Genomic DNA, 20655 nt, shown 5'->3' with positions numbered 1-20655 from the left:
TTGCATTGTGTTGCTTTCCAGGGACATGCGCACATTCACACCTCTTTCCTTATATATTCTGTGCATGTGCCGGTCACTAGCACCAGTGACTCGATGCATATAAATTTAGTGAATCTTCCCTGCTGTCTGCCGATATCATTTGCAAGCATTTTTTGAGAATGTCTTGCTTTTTAAAATTTGCTATCAAAATGGCAGCGTTAGCAGACCGTTGCTTTTTAACGCGGTTTTCTGAGAATCTTAACCTGAGTAGAAATAAGGTATAGCATGAATATTTGGAAGGTAGAAACATAACACATAGTAGAATTACATGCAGTAACATAATGGATAGTTGGAGATGACTAGGTGACAGCTCAGCACAAATAAAACTCCAATGCAACCAGTTACAAGCAAAGTTCATGTGCTTCTAATATTCCAAACATATTAACAGAAATATTGTTAGGTAGAAGCATTAGCTATTGAAAACAGTATGATGTAGAGTGAGCACTACTCAGTCCAACAGCAATAGAAAGGAAAAAAAGAGCCCAATAAAATGTGTAACTGGGTCGTTGACCCTATGACACTCCTTTTAGGCAAACAGAATCATCTTTAAAAATGAGAATATAACACTAGCCAGTGAATAAGAAGGACAAATATTACTGTTAAACTGAGGTGATAGGTGAAGGCATCTTGTCTTCAATATAATTTGCCAGCGATTTGGGATCTGCAAAATTCTTCATTTGATTTTGGTACATAACCTGCATTCACGCCAGGTAGAACAGGCCAAATCTGGCACCCATTTAAAAAAAATTGTGGACAGTAAGCTAAAAGTTTTTGTTGGGCATGTACCATGTGGTGCCAGAGATTTCATTTTTTGCATTATTTCAGTCACCTGCGAGTATCGAAGTAGTTTCAATATTATAGGCCTAGGGTTCTTATCATGTGGTTGGCGCACCAAGAGTGTTCTATGAGTGCGCTCGATTTCCAGATCTTTCAAAAATTGTATGTTTAAGATGGTTGGAATAAAAGATTCCAGAAAAGAGATCAGATTATTCCCCTCTGCCTTCTGGAAGCCCAAGTATTCTAATAGTTTTCCTCCTTCAGTGGTTGTTTGCATCCTCAAGCTCTTGATCCATAAGTTGTATTAGTTTCACATGGCAATGTAAAGCCTTGATGTTATCCTCTGCAGCCAATGTTTTAAAGTTAGGCACAATTTATAGAATAGCACATACAACAGGGAGCTGTGACTAAATTTAGGCACAGCCATTTCTGCAATGAAAATATTGGGCAATATTGTGACTAAATTCTATATATAATTAGGTTCGTAACTTAAAGTAATACCCCTGATCCACCCATGACTCATCCATTTTCTTGGCACCTTTTTGTAACTTGTAATTAATTTTAATTAGCACCCATAATTGTTAAAATGCAATTATCAGCACTAATTAGCTAGCTATACAATTAAATTGCACATGCAATTTGGATATGTGACCAAAACTGCATGTGCTATTTTTAGTGCTTTTTATAGAATTTGGGATTGAGTGGGCAATTTACAAATAGCCCGCTTTTGTAGTGAAAGTACTGCAGAAACAACTTTGAAAATTTCCCCCTCCACGCATGACCCGTGTACATTCATATATTTATGTAAATTTACATTCAAGAGTTCACAAGAAGAGTTGGAAGACTTTGGAAACAGTGGAATCAATCTGAGCAATATAAAAATAGGGTTAAAATTGCTTTGTGTGTTATTTATAAGATCTCCCTGCACTACAAAACAACAGAGACAGTGACGCTGTGCAGTTAAGCTGGTATTTTTTTTGTTAGCAACATATAGTTTGCTATGAAGATACTTTGTGCCTGTTGGAAGTGGTTTTGAGCAGGGAATTGGCTGTTCCCTTTTGGTGAAGCAGTGTCATGCGCTCAGGCTTGTGGGAGATGTTAAGTGTTCAGCACATTGAAAGGAGGCTGTTCCACTTTCACTTGCCAGTTGTAATAGCATTCTTAATGGAAGACACGCTGAAATCAATACTTCAAAGCAGCTGTTAACAGATTATTGTAATGGAGCCTAAATGAGGCACTAGTCTTGATTTTTTTTTTTTTTTTTTCAGTTTGGAAAAAATCCTTTTAAATTATAGTAACCAGTGGCATTTCATATATATATGTGGAAGTGTAGATATATATAAATAAGCATGTTACTTCAGGGAATGACAGAAGAGATGCACAGAGAAAGATAACCTCTGTTGGATGCTGAGGGTTGGAGTTAATTTCTGCAGGAGGCTGGCTGGGTGCTCTTGACACTGTTTCTGCATGGTGCATGTGGGCCACAAAAAGCCAGCGAGGGCAGGAGATAAGTGGACAAGAGCCCTCTGCTGAATTCACAGGGGCCATCCAAGTAACTGGAAGAAAAGCAGGGCAAAGAAGGTTGATAAATGTTTCAAGAACAGCTGCAGAAAACAGCAAGGATCAGGACTCACATAGTAAAGAGAAAGAAATGTCTTCGTTGCTGAAGGAGGACCTGGAAAAGAAGCTCTTTAAACCAGAGGGACACACTTTGTATGCGTTTATTGAAATTGAAGGCACACCCAAGGAGAGATATTTCCTTTGTGCAGCAGGTAACAGTAAACCTCTGCTTTGTTTTCTAACTGTAACTGAATGTGTGCCAAACTTTACACTAACTCCCTGTTTAGCAATTAACCAACTGCATGCTGGCTTCATTTATAGCTTTTTAGATGTATCAGTTTCTTACTTCTTGCATTTGAACTTCCTTAGCACATTCATATGCACACATACCCTCCAGCAGCTGGTTAGCACTGCTGCTACTATAGATATTTTTGATGGATTTGTCAAAGTTCTTTCTTTCATATTTATACTGTTTGAGAATATACTATTTACATTTATCAACAAAAAAAGTTCTGTTATAAAAAATATGCAGAAGTACATTCTCTTCAAGACCTGAGTTTTCCACTGTAAAGATATGTTTGTTATTATAGCTATACAAATTATAATTATTTCATGAAAGATGATTCCAGTAGGACTAGAGAGAAGAGATCTATTGTTAACCAAGGCTCCCTCTCATTCTTTCGGACTGTGTACACAACTCATACATTTGCAAGCAAACTGAGGAAAGGAAGTGCAGCCCTCTCCCCAGTTATGTGCTATTTATACCATGGCATTTGCCAGCTATCATTTCTAGGAATCAGGGGTCTCTCTCTTCCATTATCCCTTGTTCTTTCTCACCTCCCTATTTCTCTTCTCAGCTTTTCTCTTCCTTTCATTGCCATTTTCTTATTCTGCTATAACTTTTCCCATATTTGTTTTACACCTTAACCCATTTTATTCTCTTAACTATAACTGTTAATTGCTTGCTGAGTAGTCTGATCCCCTTCATCTCATTTCTTACCCTTACGATTCCTTCTTTTTCACCCCTCCTCATCTTACCCCTTCCTTCCATAAATTCTCTATTTTTGTTTTCCTTAATTATCCTCCTGTCTCCCCCTGTTCTTCAGCATTCAGCCCAGTGTATTCCCCTCTTTTACAACTTCCAGTTCACCATACCTGTTTCTCACCTTTCTAAATATCTGCTTCCTGTCTCTTTCACCCTTTTCCAGTATCAACTCCCTTCCTCTTCCCCTCTTCCCTTGAATCTGTGTCTCTCTTTTCCGCCTCCTTTAATTCATACCTATTCCCAGTGTCCATCTATCAACCTCCTGTCCCCTTCCCTATCTGTTCCTTTGCTTCCTCTCAAAGTTTAGAGTTTATTTATTTAAAACCCACCTTTTTAACAAGGTGGGTCACAAAAGTACACACATACCCTCTTTCCCTGAAAATAAGACCTACCCTGAAAACAAGCCCTAGCATGATTTTCAGGGTAGGTCTTAATTTAATAATAATAATTTTATTCTTATATACTGCCAAACCTTTAGTTCAAGGCGGTTTACAACAAGAAGGCACTGCACAAACAGTGAATTACTTATATAAGCATATCAAAATTTGTCAGAATATACAAAATGGCAATTAAGTCACATATGTATTCAGCAAGCTATGTTATCCTATTGCAGTTTTCGGAAATTAATTATGACTACTTTGTTCGATAAGTTTATTACTTAGTGAGTTTTATTACTGAAATTCTATTTTACAAATATTTGTATTTTTTTACTGTATTATTGTATTTCGCTGATTGTCCAGCTCTTTTTAGTGTAAACCGCCTAGAACTTTTGGTTATGGCGGTTTAAAAGAATAAAGTTATTATTATTATATTTATCAAACCAGTAAGTTTTAAGAATTTTTCTAGATAAACAATAAGACTGAGCTTGGGGAATAAGCGTACTCCAATATGAATTCATTGCACTAGCCTGAAATGTAAAAGTTTTTCCTAAGAATATAAGCCCTACCCCAAAAATAAGTCCTAGTTAAGATCCCTCTCTCCCATCCCTTTGTGCACCGGAACACCACCAACTGCCTTACATACCTCTGAAGCCTCAAAACCAGTGGTAGCGCTCTGAATGGGCTGCTTCACAGCCTTCCCCGCCAGGGCCTTCCCTCTGCTGTGTCATCAGTGATGGTGGTGTTCCAGTGCACAAAGGGTAATAAAGAAACTTAGCAAAGGTTGAAAATGTGAATCAGGCATGGATGTTATTCAAAAATACCATCCTGGAAACCCAGACCATATATAATCCATGTATTAATAAAATAGGAAGGAAGGCCAAACAACAGCCAGCATGGTTAACAAATGAGGTGAAGGAAGCTATTAGAGCTAAAAGAAATACCTTCAGAAAGTGGAAGTAGGATCCAACTGAAAAGAACAGGAAACAGTATAAGAAATGGCACTTCAAATGCAAGGCATTAAAAAGGAAGGCAAAGAGAGAACTTGAGAAGATTACGTTGGAGGCAAAAACACATCATACAAATTTTTTATAGTTATATTAGAAGCACAAAGCTGGTAAAAGAATCAGTTGGACAACTAAATGACAAGGATTAGAAGTGGCACTCAGGAAAGACCAAGCCATAGCAAATAAATTAAATGAATTTTTTGCTTCAGTCTTCACCAAGGAAGAGTGGGAGAGACACCAGTGCCAGAAATTGTATTCAATGCTGATGAGTCAGAGAAACTAAAACAAACCTGTGTAACACTCGAAAATGTAATGGATAATTTGATAAACTGAAGAGTAGTAAATCACATGGGCCAGATGGTACACATCCCAGAGTACTGAAAGAAATGAAAAATTAATTTGCAGAGCTATTATCTGTAATTTATAATATATCTCTGTATGGTATGGTACCAGAAAACTGGAGAGTGTCCAATGGAGTGTCCAATGGAGAGTATGGTACCAGAAAACTGGAGAGTGTCCAATGTAACATCAGTTTTTAAAAAGGGTCCTAGAAGTAATCTGGGAAATTATAGAACAGCAAATCTGACGTTAGTGCTGGGCAAAATGGTAGAGACTAGTATAAAGAACAAAATTACAGAGCATATACATAAACATAGATTAATGAGACAAAGCCAACATAGATTTAGTCAAGAGAAATCTTGCTTTACCAATCTAGTACATTTCTTCAAAGGTGAAGAAATATGTGGATAAAGGTGAGCCAGTGATATTGTACATCTGGATTTTCAAAAGGCATTTGACAAAGTACCTCATGAAAAACTTCTGAGGAAATTATAAAGTTATAGGTTAGGAAGTAATGTCCTTTTATGGATTAAGAACTGGTTAAAAGATAGAAAACAGAAAGTAGAGTTAAAAGATTAATATTCTCAATGGAGAAGGGTAAACAGTGGGGTTCCCTGGGGTCTATGCTGGGAATGCTGCTTTTTAACATATTTATCAATTATCTAGAGATGGGAATAACTAATGAGAAAATTAGATTTGCTGATTACATCAAAGTTGTTCAAAGTTGTTAAGTCACAAGAGAATTGTGAAAAATTGCAAGAGAACCTTGTGAGACTGAGAGGTTGGGTATCAAAATGGCAGATAATGTGTAATGTGAACAAGTGCAAAGTGATGCATGTGGAAAACAGGATCCCAAATTATATAGCTATATGATGTAGGATTCCACATTAGGATTGACTGCCCAGATAAAGAATCTTGGTGTCATTGTTGAGGATATATTGAAACCCTCAGCTCAATGTGCGTTGGCGGCTAAGAAAGCAAATAGAATCTTAGGAATTATCAGGAAAGAAATGGAAAACAAAGATGAGAATGTTATAATGCCTTTTTATCGCATGGTTTTGACCATATCTTGAATACTGTGTGTAATTCTGGTCACTGCATCTCCAAAAAGATGTGGAGGGCCATTTTCAATAGGATCTGCTTTAAAAAATTTTTAAACTCATTATTTTAATTGATTTATTGTAAATTTGCTGAGAAATTTGATGCATTATTTTTTAATATTATTATCTGCCAAGATGTATTTCTTTTATATATTGCTATCTGCCTAGAATCTGATTGGAGAGATTAAAGCATCCAAGAACAAAACTGTTCAAAAATGATCTAGCTAAATGCTTACAAAAGAGCCATTTTAAATCTGTTCTGCTATACATCCAAGAGCGGTCCTCCCCTGCTACTGCCTATAAAACTTGGTGAAAGTGTGAAGAGATGACCAAGTCGCCACTTGACTAATCTCATCCAACAGGATTGTTCTAGATTCCACCCTCGCTTGCAGAAGAAATAACTGACTGGGGGCAGCAGAGGGCAAGGAGAAGGATTTGGTGCTGAAAACTGTGATCAGTATCTCCTGTAATGGACTCGTGGGAGTGGATGGAAGGCCTTAGGTTCAGCATACCATCCCTATTATACTGGACATACTTTTTTTTACAAAAAGGGTGATAGATGTGTGGAATAGTCTCCAGGTAGAGGTAGTAAAGACAAAGACTGAATTCAAGAAAGTGTGGGACAAGTAGGTGGTATCTCTTAGGGAGAGGAAGAAATAGTGGATGCTGCAGATAGGCATACTGGATGAGCCATTTGACTTTTATTTGCCATAATGTTTCTATGTTATATAACCCAAATGAATGTTCTATCACAGAACCTCATTATTCTTGGAGACTTTAATATTCATACTGCTAAGACTGCCCCATTTGCCTCCATTTTTCTCAATCTACTTCATGATATTTCTATGACTCAATATATCACTTATACAACCCATACTTCAGGACACACTACTACTACTTACAATTTCTATAGTGCTGCCAGATGTACAAAGCGTTGTACATTAAACATGTAAGAGATAATCGGGCGTCTATTAATTTTTTAAGATTGAATAAACAGAAGACCAAGTTAGTTTGTTTTAGCAATCCAGAAGGTTTTTATATAGGTATAAAAATAGCATTGTCTACTGGCAACATGGTTGAGAAAAAAATCTAGCGTTTTGAGTATTATACTGGATTGTGGTTTGACTTTTGAGAACCAAGTTCATGAATTGAGTAAGGGGTTGTTGTTGTTTTTTTTATTACATCAACTACATGAAATACGTTCTGTCCTTTCTAATAGTTTTCAAACAATAGTTAAGGCAATTATTTTATGCCAGTTAGATTATTGTAATTCATTGTACTGTGGTATTACACTGATGTTGAAATATAGGTTGCAATTGTTTCAGACCACACAGGTTTTTAAATCAATTGCATTGTTTGACAGTTGAGAAGAGAATAAATTTTAAAGTAGTTACATTAATCTTGAGTAGGGTGGATTATTGTAATTCACTATACTTAGGAGTTGTGAAAGGGAAGTTGAGGGCTTTGCAGATGCTTATCAACTCTGCTGCAAGATTAATCACAGGGGCTCTTAGGAGTACCCATATAACTCCTGTGTTGAAGAAATTACACTGGTTACCTATGCAACAAAGAGTGCAATTCAAGATTGTTGCGATTATACATCCAGACAATATATCGTACTTCTCCAAAGATCTTACAATAATTTTTCCAGATCTATAAACCGAGAAGAGAGCTTAGAGATGTAAATGGGATGAAATAAAGAGATGTAAATGGGAGGGTAGCATGTCGACTATGCATGCTAGGATCAGAGCATCAGTGATATCTTTGGCTGGCATAGAACTATGGAATGCCTTGCCTGGTATCCTGCGATTTTGTACGGGAAGGATGAATTTTAAGAAAATGCTGAAAATTCAATTATTTGCCAATGCCTTTTTATTCTAAGGTATATTTCAGTTGATGATTGTCTTTTTGAATTTTTCTCACATCAATGTATGATTTAAAGCTCGCTTGAATTTCTGAATTGATTGAATTTGTGCTCTATCCCTATCATAACAGGGACAATTAACGATGTTGTTTAGACATATCTATGTTATTTGTGATAATCAGAGGGAAACAAGATTTTATGTATGTGGTATGGAAACTGCATAGTTGTATGCAGTATATACATTTTTAAATAAATAAAATGTTATATGGTATGGGATTTTAAGGTTTATTAAGATATTTATCCTTTCCAGTAGGGCCGGATTTAGATGAAAAGAGGCCCTAGGCTATTCCACTTATGAGGACCTTTCACCTCCCATTTTTAAGTTTGTAAATTACATGAGAGATAATAAAATACATCATTACTGTGAAATATATCAATATGTTAAATGAAACATGTTGTTATTGGTACTAACCTTTATAAAAAATGTGACACGGATAATAAATAAAAAAAAGTTGAGAACACTTATTTGGACATTTATTCTCAGCACCATATATAGTACTTGTAACAATAACTAATCAAATATAACACACAACATTGCCCCTTCCTATGTCCATAGTGCCCCCAGTGTGTCCTTCCTCACCTCATCCCCCCTCCGATGCCCGCCTGCCTCCCATCCCCCTTCCATTGAACATCCCTCCCCATGCCATCCTGCCTGCCTGCCTTCCATTAAAACCCCCACCGATGCCAGCCTGTCTACCTCCCATCCCCCTTCCACTGAAACCCCCCCACCCCCTACCCCCCGATGCCAGTCTGGGCTGCCCTGTCCTGACGGATCCACGTTTTGCCTCTCTCCCCGCAGGGCTGGGCTTTGCCCAGCTGTTTCCAGACTGACGTCTTTCCCTCCCCGATCCTCCTCCCAGGGCGAGAAAAAGAAAGGGAGAAGCCGAGTCGGCGCCCCGTTGCGGCCGGAGCCGGTTCCGATCCCAAAGCGTAGAATTTCTCCTTATTTTCGGTTCAGTGTTTTAGTGTTCACTGTTTTTAGAATAGTGTAATTTTAATTTTGCTAACAATTTGAATGTAGGCCCCTCTTGATCTTGAGGCCCTAGGCTGAAGCCTAGTTTGCCTATAGGAAAATCCAGCCCTGCCAGTAAGTATAATTGCTTCTCATTTCCAGCATTCTCATTTCATTTTAAGTCTTTGGAATGATCTCCCTACTGAATTAAGGAAAGTTTCTTCATATTATATCTTTTGAAAATTTTTAAAACTCATTATTTTATTTGATTTATTGTAAATTTGCTGAGAAATCTGATGTATTATTTTTAAATATTATTATTCACCTAGATATGTTTCTTTTAAATATTGTTATCTGCCTAGAATTTGTTTGGAGATTAAAGCGGGCTATAAATGTTATATAGAACAGAATAATCTTTGTTCGGTAGAGTTTACAGTATAATGGGACAAATAGGGGTTAGGTTGTCAAATGGGACAAATAGGGGTTAGGAAATTTCTCACAGAGAGAATGATAAAACAGACATTGGTAAGAGTTAAGCGTTAAAAACAGTCTCATAAAAATTGGGCTTTTAGCCTAGATTTGAACATTGCTAGAGACAGAACTTGAGGTACTGACTCAGGCAGTCTTTTCTAGGCATAAGGTGCACCAAGATAGAAACTAGGCTTGATGGACCTTCAGTCTGTCCCAGTATGGCAACTCTTATATTCTTATGGTGACTACTGTGGACGTAGACAGTATCCACCTTGCAGTTACTGCAGAGGGCCTACATTTTCCATGATAAATGTATCAGCAGATAGCATGAATGTACTTACCATATTATCTGCATTCATTTACTATTGCATAATGCTTTTAAAAAAAGACTTCTCTATGAGCATTTTCAGGTAGCAGCTGAAATCTTCCATCTCCATACAGCACCTGACCTCTATTCCCCTTATTCCCCCTCCACCCTCTGTACTTACTGGGAGGAGGTGCCTCTGGTGATTAGTTGAGGGATTGGGGTGGGGCAGAAATGATCTACATATGTTCCTGCCCCATCGCTGGCCAGGGTTCAAAATGGCCAGGCTGAGACCTAATGGTATTCTTGTGGTATTACCACTAGGGGGTCGAGCTGCCAAATATGGAGTGCACCTGCACTATCTACAATAGTAACAGTGCATGGAAACTATCCATCCCTCTGCCATGCCCTTCTTAGGCAAGCAGTTACTGCTTAAACTAACATGCAATAAGTATTGAGACTAATGGGGAAAATGCTATCGTGAGCTAATTCACATGGGAAATGGTAACCTCACTTTAGTAAACACGTCCCAATAAAGATAGCATTTATCAAAGGAAAATAAGAATATTCTTCATAATAAATCATTACATATACCTCTTAATCAATATCATAGGCTTGTCTGGACAACCAGGTTTTAATAAGTCTCATAAAGAGTACAACAAGATATTGAGAAAATCTAATCTAAGGATGAAGGTTGTGCTATGATAGGCAGAAAAGGTCCATGCCCAGTGTGTACCAGCCATGTTGATTTGACAATAAAACTGTTTCTGATAACCGTAAAGGGTAAAATGGATGGGACTTGATATACTGCCTTTTCTATGCGGTATTAGGCAATCAAAGTGGTTTACATGGGGCAATGAAGTGTGAAGAGTCACACAAAGAGCTGCAATGGGAATTAAACTCACAACCTCAGAGTGCTGAGGCAGCTACTCAAACCACTAGACCATTCCTCTACTCCACTACTGGGCCGCTCCTCCATTCCTGTCTGGAGAGACACTATAACAACAAAAAGATTGTGGAACAGAAGATCAGATATACCAGTTTGTAGTTTACTAAGCTTCCAATTAACTTAAAAACGATAATCATAAAAACAATCCACAAAGGGTGTATACAGTCACAAGTGACCCACAGGATAGAAACCAAATAATGTATACAATAAATATGACCCAACACGAAACGTGTTTCGGCAAAATAAAAATGCCTTCCTCAGGGGTCTTAAAGAGTCATGACACCAACCTACATTGTAGTCTTGTGATACCAACCTACTTGTTTGTAGCCTCTTAATTACTTGTATTTTTTTTTTTTTTTTGCAACTTTTATGTTATTATATTTAAGATAGCCAAGGACCCTATAAGACCCCTTCACATTTCTAAATGAATTCCGGCTATATTACATTACATTACATTAGGGATTTCTATTCCGCCATTACCTTGCAGTTCAAGGCGGATTACAAAAGAATTATCCAAGATGTATTACAACTATAACTTACAAAAAAAAAATTGGTCATTTTCAAAAAGAGTGAGAAATGGGTATTTGTTTGGGGTAGTTGGCTTTAGTGAGAGGTGGAGTTTGAGACTTGCGGTATTATTTCTTTTTCAGAGTTTTCTTGAAGAGTATGGTCTTTATTTCTTTTCTAAAAGTCTTGTAGTCGAGGGATGCCGTCAGTAGATTGGCGATTTGATTGTCTAGTTTGGCTGCTTGAGTGGCCAGGAGGCCATCATATAGTTTTTTCCATTTGACCTCCTTAATTGGGGGGTATGAGAATGGGGTGTGAGTTTTCCTATGTCTGGTTGTAGTGTTGTGGATGAGGCGGTTATTTAGGTAGTTTGGACTGTCTCCATATAAAGTCTTAAATAGTAGGCAGTAGAATTTAAATTCTTGCTGGGATCGGAAGCCAGTGCGATTGGAGATATGCTTCTGTAATGTGATCATGTTTCTTTAATGAGTAGATGAGTCTTAGTGCTGTGTTTTGGATAGTTTGTAGTTGTTTTGTTATGGTTGTAGGGCATGGGAGGTAGAGGATATTACAGTAGTCAAGTAGGCCTAGTATTAAGGACTGAACTATGAGCTGGAATTGAGTTTTCTCGAAGAATTTCCGAACTTGTCTTAAGTTTCTCATGACTAAGAATGACTTTTGTATTGTTTTATTGATTTGCGGTTGCATGGTGCAGCATCTGTCGATAGTTATTCCTAGCAGTTTTAGGGTGGTTTTAGGGTAGTTGATTGCGTTGAATTCAATGTTGGTTATGGTTGGTATTTTGTTGTTTTCTAGGAGGATGAATTTTGTTTTATCTGGGTTCAATTTCAGTTTGTGATCTTTCATCCAGGTTGCTATTGATTTTAGTGTTTGGTATATTGTGTTCGTCATGGAAAGTTCAGGTTGATCGAAGGGTATGAAAATGGTAATGTCATCGGCATAGCTGTAGGAGGTTATGCCTTGTTTGTCCAGGTGAGAGTTGAGGGAGGCTGTATAGAGATTGAAGAGAGTCGGGGATAGAGGGGATCCTTGGGGAACTCCACAGGGGTTTGACCAAGGTTCAGATTTTTGTTTGTCTGATTTTACTCTATAGGTTCTTGATTTAAGGAATCCTTCAAACCATGTGTATACTTTATCTGTGATACCTATTGTATCCAGGATTTGTAGTAGAATGTTATGGTCCACCAAGTCGAATGCAGCGGTAAGGTCTAGTTGTATGAGCATCATTTTTTTTCCTGTGCTGAGATGTTGTCTGGCTGTGTCCAAGAGAGATCCTAGTAGTGTTTCCGTGTTGAAGTTGTTTCTGAAGCCGGATTGTTGGGATGGAGTATGTTATGGTTTTCTAGGTAATTGGAGAGGAATTTGGCAACTAGTCCTTCTATTATTTTGACGTAGAGTGGAATAGAGGCAATGGGTCTGTAGTTGGCTGTTTGGTCTATCGGTCCTTTGGGGTCTTTGAGGATCGGGGTGATGATGATTTCGCTGAGGATGGTAGAGTAGTGGCCATTTATTAGCGAGATTTGTATCCAGTTTAGAAGAAGAGCGCAGAATTTTGTGCTGGATGTTTTTAGGAGATATGGTGGACAGTTGTTGAGGTCATAGGATGCATGGCTGTATTTTTTGTAATATTTGTTGAATTCGGGCCATTGTATGTTGGAGAACATTGTATATGGAGAACAAACCATGGCACAGTAGCAAATAAGCACTGGTATATGTTTCACACAACACATTTTTTTAGCAGGTTCTACCACTAATCTTCAAAAGCAAAATGGTTATTTTTAATTCGCATTTGTGTATATTACAGTGCTTATGGAGTGACAGTATCTCATCCAGAATTAGACTAGCTAGAAAATCTTATAATCTGTTATTTAATGCAATATGTATTTTGTCTTGCAGTGACTAAATATGAAGAAGTTCAGATATGCATGGTGAAACATTATAGAATACATCTAGAAGAAACATATGAAGTAACTGAAATTTGGCTTTTGAAAGATCTGGAGCTGATTGATGGAAAAGATGCAGATGCTGTAAGTTTCCTAAACTGTAGGGTGGTTTTTAGTCATAACGGCAGAATGTAGAGTTCAGGAAGAAGCATCAGGGAAAAAGAAACTTCTATACCTGGAAAACACATTTTGTTTTCATTCATTTAGCATTCTCCTCTGCTGTCCCCTGAAGTTGGACAAAGTATCAGGATCTCAACTGCAGAGTCAAAACCTAAAATTGTCCCTGTCACATTACGATCAAATAGAGAATCCAAGGTTCAGTATGTGCCTGGCATCCATTACTTTCTAGACAAGATTAAAAGGCTGAATTCCATAGTATTTATATTGGGGCTTCAGAAAATCAGATGTAGTGTTAGGGGAATGGTTAGGTTCTGGATAGAATGCATGGGGCAAACCTGAACACAAAGAAGAAGAAGAAGGTGATCTGATTCATCAAGCAAAAATATCCCCAAAAAGAGGGTTGGTAAGAGATTTGCAGTAGTCGCCGTATATGAAGAAGGACATGATACTACTCGAAAGGGTCCAGAGAAGAGCGACTAAGATGGTTAAGGGGCTGGAGGAGTTGCCGTACAGCGAAAGATTAGAGAAACTCGGCCTCTTCTCCCTCGAACAGAGCAGATTGAGAGGGGACATGATTGAAACATTCAAGGTACTGAAGGGAATATACATGGTGGAAAAGGACAGGTTGTTCACTCTCTCCAAGGTAGGGAGAATGAGAGGGCACTCTCTAAAATTGAAAGGGGATAGATTCCATACGAACGTAAGGAAGTTCTTCACCCAGAGAGTGGTAGAAAACTGGAATGCTCTTCTGGAGTCTGTCATAGGGGAAAACACCCTCCAGGGATTCAAGACCAAGTTCGACAAGTTCCTGCTGAATTGGAATGTACGCAGGTAGGACTAGTCTCAGAAATAAAGGGGGGCAGGGAGATAGAAAGAAAGACAGAGAGAAAGAAAGAAAGGGGAGGAGGGCAGGGAGAGAGGAAGAAAAAATTTGAGGAGGGAATGAGGTCTGGAGGAGAGGAAGCATACAAGAGGCTGAAAGAAGGGAAAAAATATTGGATGCACAGTCAGAAGAAGAAAATGCAACCAGAGACTCATGAAATCACCAGACAACAAAGGTAGGAAAAATGATTTTATTTCCAATTTAGTGATCAAAATGTGTCTGTTTTGAGAATTTTTATCTGTTGTCTATATTATGCACTATGGCCCCCCTTTTACTAAACCACAATAGCGTTTTTTAGTGCAGGGAGCCTATAAGCATTGAGAGCAACGCAGCTCCCTGTGCTAAAAACCGCTATTGCGGTTTAGTAAAAAGGGAGGGGGTATATTTGTCTATTTTTTGTACAGTTGTTACTGAGGTGACATTGCATAAAGTCAGCTGCCTTGACTTGGAATATAAATGATAATTAACATTTTCTCTGCGTACAGTGTGCTTTGTGTTTTTAAAAATTTTATTGTTGGTAGATCATTTTGACTTGATTATTTTAAAAGTAGCTCGCAAGCCCAAAAAGTGTGGGCACCCCTGGTCTACACTCTTTATTGGGTGTTATTTGGTTTGTTATATACTTAGAATTCCCTTCATATGTGTGTTGAACATGTCAGAGCATACCAGAAATCCGAGCTCAACTCAGAAAGGTATGCTATGATTTTGCATCACAATAATAAAAAATAATGCAAACTTCTAAATTAACTATTTGGGGCGATACTACCAATTACCATCATTCCTAGAATAATGTGGTAATTCCTGCTTTAAATAGTTTCTGTAGTTTTACTAAATATGGGCCTAAATGTTTTGTACTGATAGAAAAGACTTGCTCTCAACATATTATTTTAACCCTTCTCTTTTGAGCAGGCTAGATTGTTGTGGATCCTATGTTTTGTATACATTGAATTTCCTGTGGGTTTTTTTTTCTTTCCTTTTAGGATAATCCCTATTTTGATTTGCAGTTTGGAAAACTCTACAATTGGGAAGCCTACAGCTGTGCATCGAAGTATGCTTTTGCTCGAAGTTTAGTGCAGCTGAACGAAATGTACATACAGAAGGACATCCAAATTGTGAATTTTGATATGGCATATATAGAAGACAGTGCAATCTGGTCATCAAACAATGGAGACTGTCTGGTATTGATGAGAATATGCTTCTATGCATCCAATCTTTTGTGCTTGTCCCTATGCCCTATACCATAAATAATTTATTGTCTTCCCTACCCCTACAAGATTCTATGCTGTTTACTGACCATCCCCCATCAAAAAGATAAAGCATAAGGAAATAATGAAGCAGCATATTTCTTTTCACTTTCTCAACTAAAGGTAACAATTTAAACAGTCTTTAACATATTCATCATATAAAACTAGTGCTAATTTGTTATCCTATAATGAGAAGACAAACAGCAATGTTGCAATGCCTTTAGTGCTAATTTGTTATCCTATAATGAGAAGACAAACAGCAATGTTGCAATGCCTTTACTATATGAAATGAATAGTATATAATTTTGACGTGGTGACAAATATGAATTGGAATTATACCAGCTGATTTTCAAAGTGATTTCAGTGGGCAGAAACCTCTCCTGTCCGCTCAAATTACTTCGCACTGAGTAAATGGGGATATACAGTGGCACTTAACCAGAGAATATTGATAAATATCCCCACACACCACCCAATCAAAATGTAGGCAGGTCAGGGATGACACTGGAGAGGAGCCCAGGATTATGTGGGTGCCGAAAATATTCAGTGCTGGCACCTGCATAGCTGAGCAGCCTAATATAGGACAGCACAAATGCTATCCTAAATTAGGCCACTGAGAATTGCAGGTGCCAGCACTGAGTCACTGGATAACAAAGTTTTTGCTTCACTAAACACTTTCGGGTATATCTTACAGATTTTTGGCTGCTGATCAAGATAATCACATTTAAAATTACGTATCATGTACTGTTTTAATTAAAAAAAAGTGCATGTTCACAATTTCTTGTTATATTTTCAGGCTAATGCAATTAATTCTTAGCCTAATTCTTAATATAGGCCTATTGCTCACGTTATACCTTGCTGGATATAGTGTGAGTATGCCAGGCATACATTCAGTCAGAGATTACAGGGGTATTTCTAATTAGAACTTGGTCAGAAAAATGCTTCGATCCAAAAATATATATAAACTGACCTCTCATTCAAGCAGGTAACCTGTTTTTTAGATATAGTTTCATCACGGAGTTTAAAAACATATAAGTTTTGAATCACTGATTTTCACTACAAGTCATGTTTCGGGTCTCCTGAAGAAGGAATCGAAACGGGGCCACGTAGAGACCCCTCACCTGTTATAAAGCCAAGTTGAAGCTAAGTTTTAAAAATCTTTATAGCTCATAGAGTGATGTTTATATAAAAGAAACAAGACAGAAGAAAGCAAGCACTCAGATAGAAGATTGCAAGACTGTAACCTTTATTTATTTATTTATTTGGAATCTAACATGGAGCGTGACCAGCATTAAAACAGTTACAATGACTGGAAGGCAAACTCTGGTTCCTCTCTAGGGGGGAGCGTTCCCTTCTTGTAGAGTTTCACGTCTCTGAGTGACTAACAATTTGTTGACCACAATCCATGTTTAGGTTACCTGCTTGAATGAGAGGTCAGTTTATATATATTTTTGGATCGAGGCATACATTCAGGGCAGATTGCATAACATCCATGGAAATGATGCAGTCCGGGCATGCCTGTACATGGGCTTGATGGATGCTGCCTGGAAAGGCCATATAATAGCAGTTCGCAAACAGGGATTTGGTTCCAGGAAAGAAAATTGTAGTACATGAACCACTTGTTGACCCAACAAATATATTTTTGCCTCCTCTTCACATAAAACTTGGATTGATGAAACATTTCATAAAAGCGATGAACAAGGAAGGCAAAGATTTTCTTTATTTAAGACAGATGTTTCCAAGAATAACTGATGCCAAGATTAAGGAAGGCTTTTTTTGTCAGTCCACAGATCAGACACATCATCAATGATGAGAGATTTGAAGATCTGTTAGTCGGGACAAAGAAAATTGCCTGGAAAGCATTCAAGGATGTCATTGAGAATTTTCTTGGCAGTTCTAGAGCATCAAACTATGTACAACTGGTTGACAAACTTAGAGCATACAAAACCATGAAGTGCAACATATCACTGAAGATGCAGTTTCTACATTCACACTTGGACACACTTGGTGCAGTCAGTAAAGAACATGGTGAAAGGTATCACCAGGACATTGCCACTATGGAAAAAAGATATCAGGACAACTGGAATCCATCAATGCTGGCTGACTATTGTTGGACACTGCAACAAGACGCAGCAGACATAGAGTACAAATGAAAATCAACAGGAAAACACTTTTAGCCACGGCAAACTATCACAGCGTATCAAAAACTTTGTGCATTAAAACATGTTATAGTCAATTAAAAATACCATTGTGTTTCTCAAAATTCCTACATATTACAGTCAGTGGGAAATTATATTTGTGTTTGATTTGAAGGGGTTTATCATAATCACCAGTTAGTTTTAAGGAAGCAAAATGTTTGGAAAAATTTGTTGTCCAGTGATATCAGTTTGGCACTGACATCATTTTCTTTTTAAAATATGAGCCTCTGGAGCCCTTTCCTGTCCGTCCCCCCAACAAAGCCCCCTCCCTCCAAGCCCTAATAGCAGGGACGTCCAAGTGCTGGACAACAAAAAAAAAAGTTTTTCTTTGCTACTGAGAACTTAAGAAGTGTTCTTAGTTAATTTAATGACGCTGATTTCAGCTAGCACGTCAGGTTTCTAAGATACATGTTACTGATTTTTTAGACAGTTTGCCATATCGGCACAATATTGCGAGTATGAACTGTATCCCACCAAACTTGTATTAAGGAGTTTATCCTGAAAACAAACATGAAGACAAATCGCCAATCTACTGATGGCATCCCCAGACTACAAAACATTTAGAAAATAAATAAAGACCATACTCTTCAAGAAATCCCTGAAAAAGAAATAACACCGCATGTTTCAAATACCGCCTCTCACTAAAGCCCCCTACCCAAAACAACTAGTCACACTCATTTCTTACTCTCTTTGAAAATGACCAGATATCTTTTTGGTAAGATCTTTTTGTAATACATCCTTGATAATTCTTTTGTAATTCGCCTTGAACCGCAAGATAATGGCGGAATAGAAATCCCTACTGTAACGTAATGTAATGTAATAAGAAGACATGTTACAGCATATATTTACGCCTCTCTTAACTCACACAAAAGTGATGTCAGCATGTTCAGAAATGTTTGAGACACTTGCTTTTACGCTTGTACTGTATTTGTCTCTCTTTGCAAAAACCAACAATAGTCTCCCATCATACTGTGATTGAACTTTCCCTGATATCTGCTTTCCATCACCTTGATATCTTGAAGAAATCTTTCCCCATGCTCATCGCTGACATCACCAAGATTGGGTGGGAAGAAGTTGAGGTGAGAATGTAAGAAGTGCATTTTAAGTGACATTCTGGCACCCATTAGCTGATATGCCTGTAGTGGTTGGCATCATCACAACTGTTCCATAAACACAAGAAGCACATGTATTTGGTGTACCCCAGTTGCAGACCCAGAAGGAGTGACACAACTTTGAGATCACCACAGAGGTTCCACTGGTGATCTGCATAGCGTGTGAGTTTTAAAAGTGTCTCCATCAACTCGTACGTTTCCTTCAACCCAACTGCATGAGGAACAGGAATAGATGGCTTCTGGTTTCCAATGTGTAAAAGTACCGCTTTAGGCTTGCTTTGCTTGAATTAATGAATAGTCTCCATTCATCAGAAACATGTTCATATCCCAGTTCACACATGAGACTATTAATATCAGTACAGAAACAACTGTTTCCTTCCATTTGGTAAAAAGAAGCCAGGATGGTGTGACGATCACAGAAAAAAGATATTTTGGTGTCCTGCCTTAAAAGCTTCCATTGCTTCAGCCTTGAACCCAACAATTCTGCTTTCTCCTTTGACAGTGACAAGTCTCTAACCAGATTATTAAGATCTTTTTGAGTTAGCAGGTGAGGTTGTTTTTCATCCACTTCAGGTTCATACAACTCCTCCACAGCAGCAGAGGCAAATTCTTCATCTGAACTTTCGGCAAATTGTGCTGCAGATGTGGAAGGATGTATTGGAACTGGATTCTCAGAGTCATGAGGAACGGGTTTAATTCTGATGGGGCAATTAGGAAATGCAATTTTTTATTTATTCTTCTTTGTGAATCTATCAATTTTTGTCATGCAAAAATAACAGTCTGAGTAATGATTTGTTGGTTCACGCCACACCATGGGTATAGCGAAAGGCATCTTCCATTTCCCATTCAGCCACTGCGTTAATCTAGAATAGCAGACAGTGCAGCACACATGAGGTCGGTCGCCAACTTTACAGCCCAAATAATACTTGTATGCACTTTGAAGTCTGCTGGACAGATTCTTTTGCTGATCTTGTACAGTAAATTGTCTGCAGACATAACAGAAATTATCAGGATGGTGAACACAACCTCGTTTGTTCATAATAATTATAATAATCTTATACAAAATCAAACAAAATATAAAAATTCACAGGTAGAAAAAGCAGCACAATCACTTTTTAGTATAAACTTTCAAATTACTGGTATTTGTGATCAATGAGTTGTCCTAAAATGCAATATTGTTACAGAAACAGTACAATACTGACGCTTCATGGTAGCATTTTGACGAAAATGATATAAACACAAACTGACACTTAAGTTAAAAGCAGGATGTGATAGACAAAAACTGTTTTCAGATTTAGAGTCAGCATGTAGCCCTTCTTAAGGTACAGGTGACAGAACTCCAGTAGCAAAATGCTTGTTGACCAGTGTAATCAAAACCAACTTTCTGGACATGCAGCAATGCTTCTAAGCTGCTGTGCATCCTGAGATCAAAAGGGGGTGTTGGCAAGTGTTTTATGGGTTGCAACTGGGCGGACTTCAACCTGGACATACCCCAGCCATAATCAAAGCTTTCCTAGAGGGAATTTAGACGCCGACATTTAGACCTGTTTGAGTTGCGTCTAAGTTCCACAAAGGTGCCCACACTGAGAAGACCACTGGAGGATTTAAGGCATGACACCCCCCCCTTTTTACTCCACTTGTGATCACGACCCCAACCATCACCCATAGATCGAAAAAACAAACCCGTAGGCTTCTCATCAGCATATCGCAGCAGAGGAATCCCCATCAGCTGAGCCAATTTTGAGGATTCCTGGTGGCTCAGTTGATGGAGATTCTCCCTGCCAGG

At 38.1% G+C, this 20655-nt stretch overlaps 1 protein-coding gene across 1 annotated transcript; it reads left to right on the top strand.

Moving 5' to 3' along the window:
• The first annotated feature begins 2419 nt into the window (after nt 1–2419).
• EXOC1L (exocyst complex component 1 like) lies at nt 2420–15664 on the top strand. Its single transcript, XM_033960611.1, has 3 exons — nt 2420–2588; nt 13269–13399; nt 15299–15664. The coding sequence occupies exons 1-3, from the start codon at nt 2468–2470 to the stop codon at nt 15560–15562; spliced, it is 516 nt and encodes a 171-aa protein (XP_033816502.1). The 5' UTR covers nt 2420–2467; the 3' UTR covers nt 15563–15664.
• The last annotated feature ends 4991 nt before the right edge of the window (nt 15665–20655 follow it).

Source organism: Geotrypetes seraphini, chromosome 1, assembly GCF_902459505.1.
Source record: "Geotrypetes seraphini chromosome 1, aGeoSer1.1, whole genome shotgun sequence".
In the NCBI taxonomy this organism is placed as follows: domain Eukaryota; kingdom Metazoa; phylum Chordata; class Amphibia; order Gymnophiona; family Dermophiidae; genus Geotrypetes; species Geotrypetes seraphini.
Note: the sequence above shows the minus strand (reverse complement) of the source record. Positions and strands in the feature narration are given on the sequence as shown.

Bases quoted from the DNA above. Each gene is read 5' to 3' on its own strand.
- EXOC1L (XM_033960611.1), top strand. From the start codon at position 2,468: ATGTCTTCGTTGCTGAAGGAGGACCTGGAAAAGAAGCTCTTTAAACCA. The intron at 2,589-13,268 runs GTAACAGTAAAC...TTTGTCTTGCAG, and splicing joins ATATTTCCTTTGTGCAGCAG to TGACTAAATATGAAGAAGTT. The intron at 13,400-15,298 runs GTAAGTTTCCTA...CTTTCCTTTTAG, and splicing joins ATGGAAAAGATGCAGATGCT to GATAATCCCTATTTTGATTT.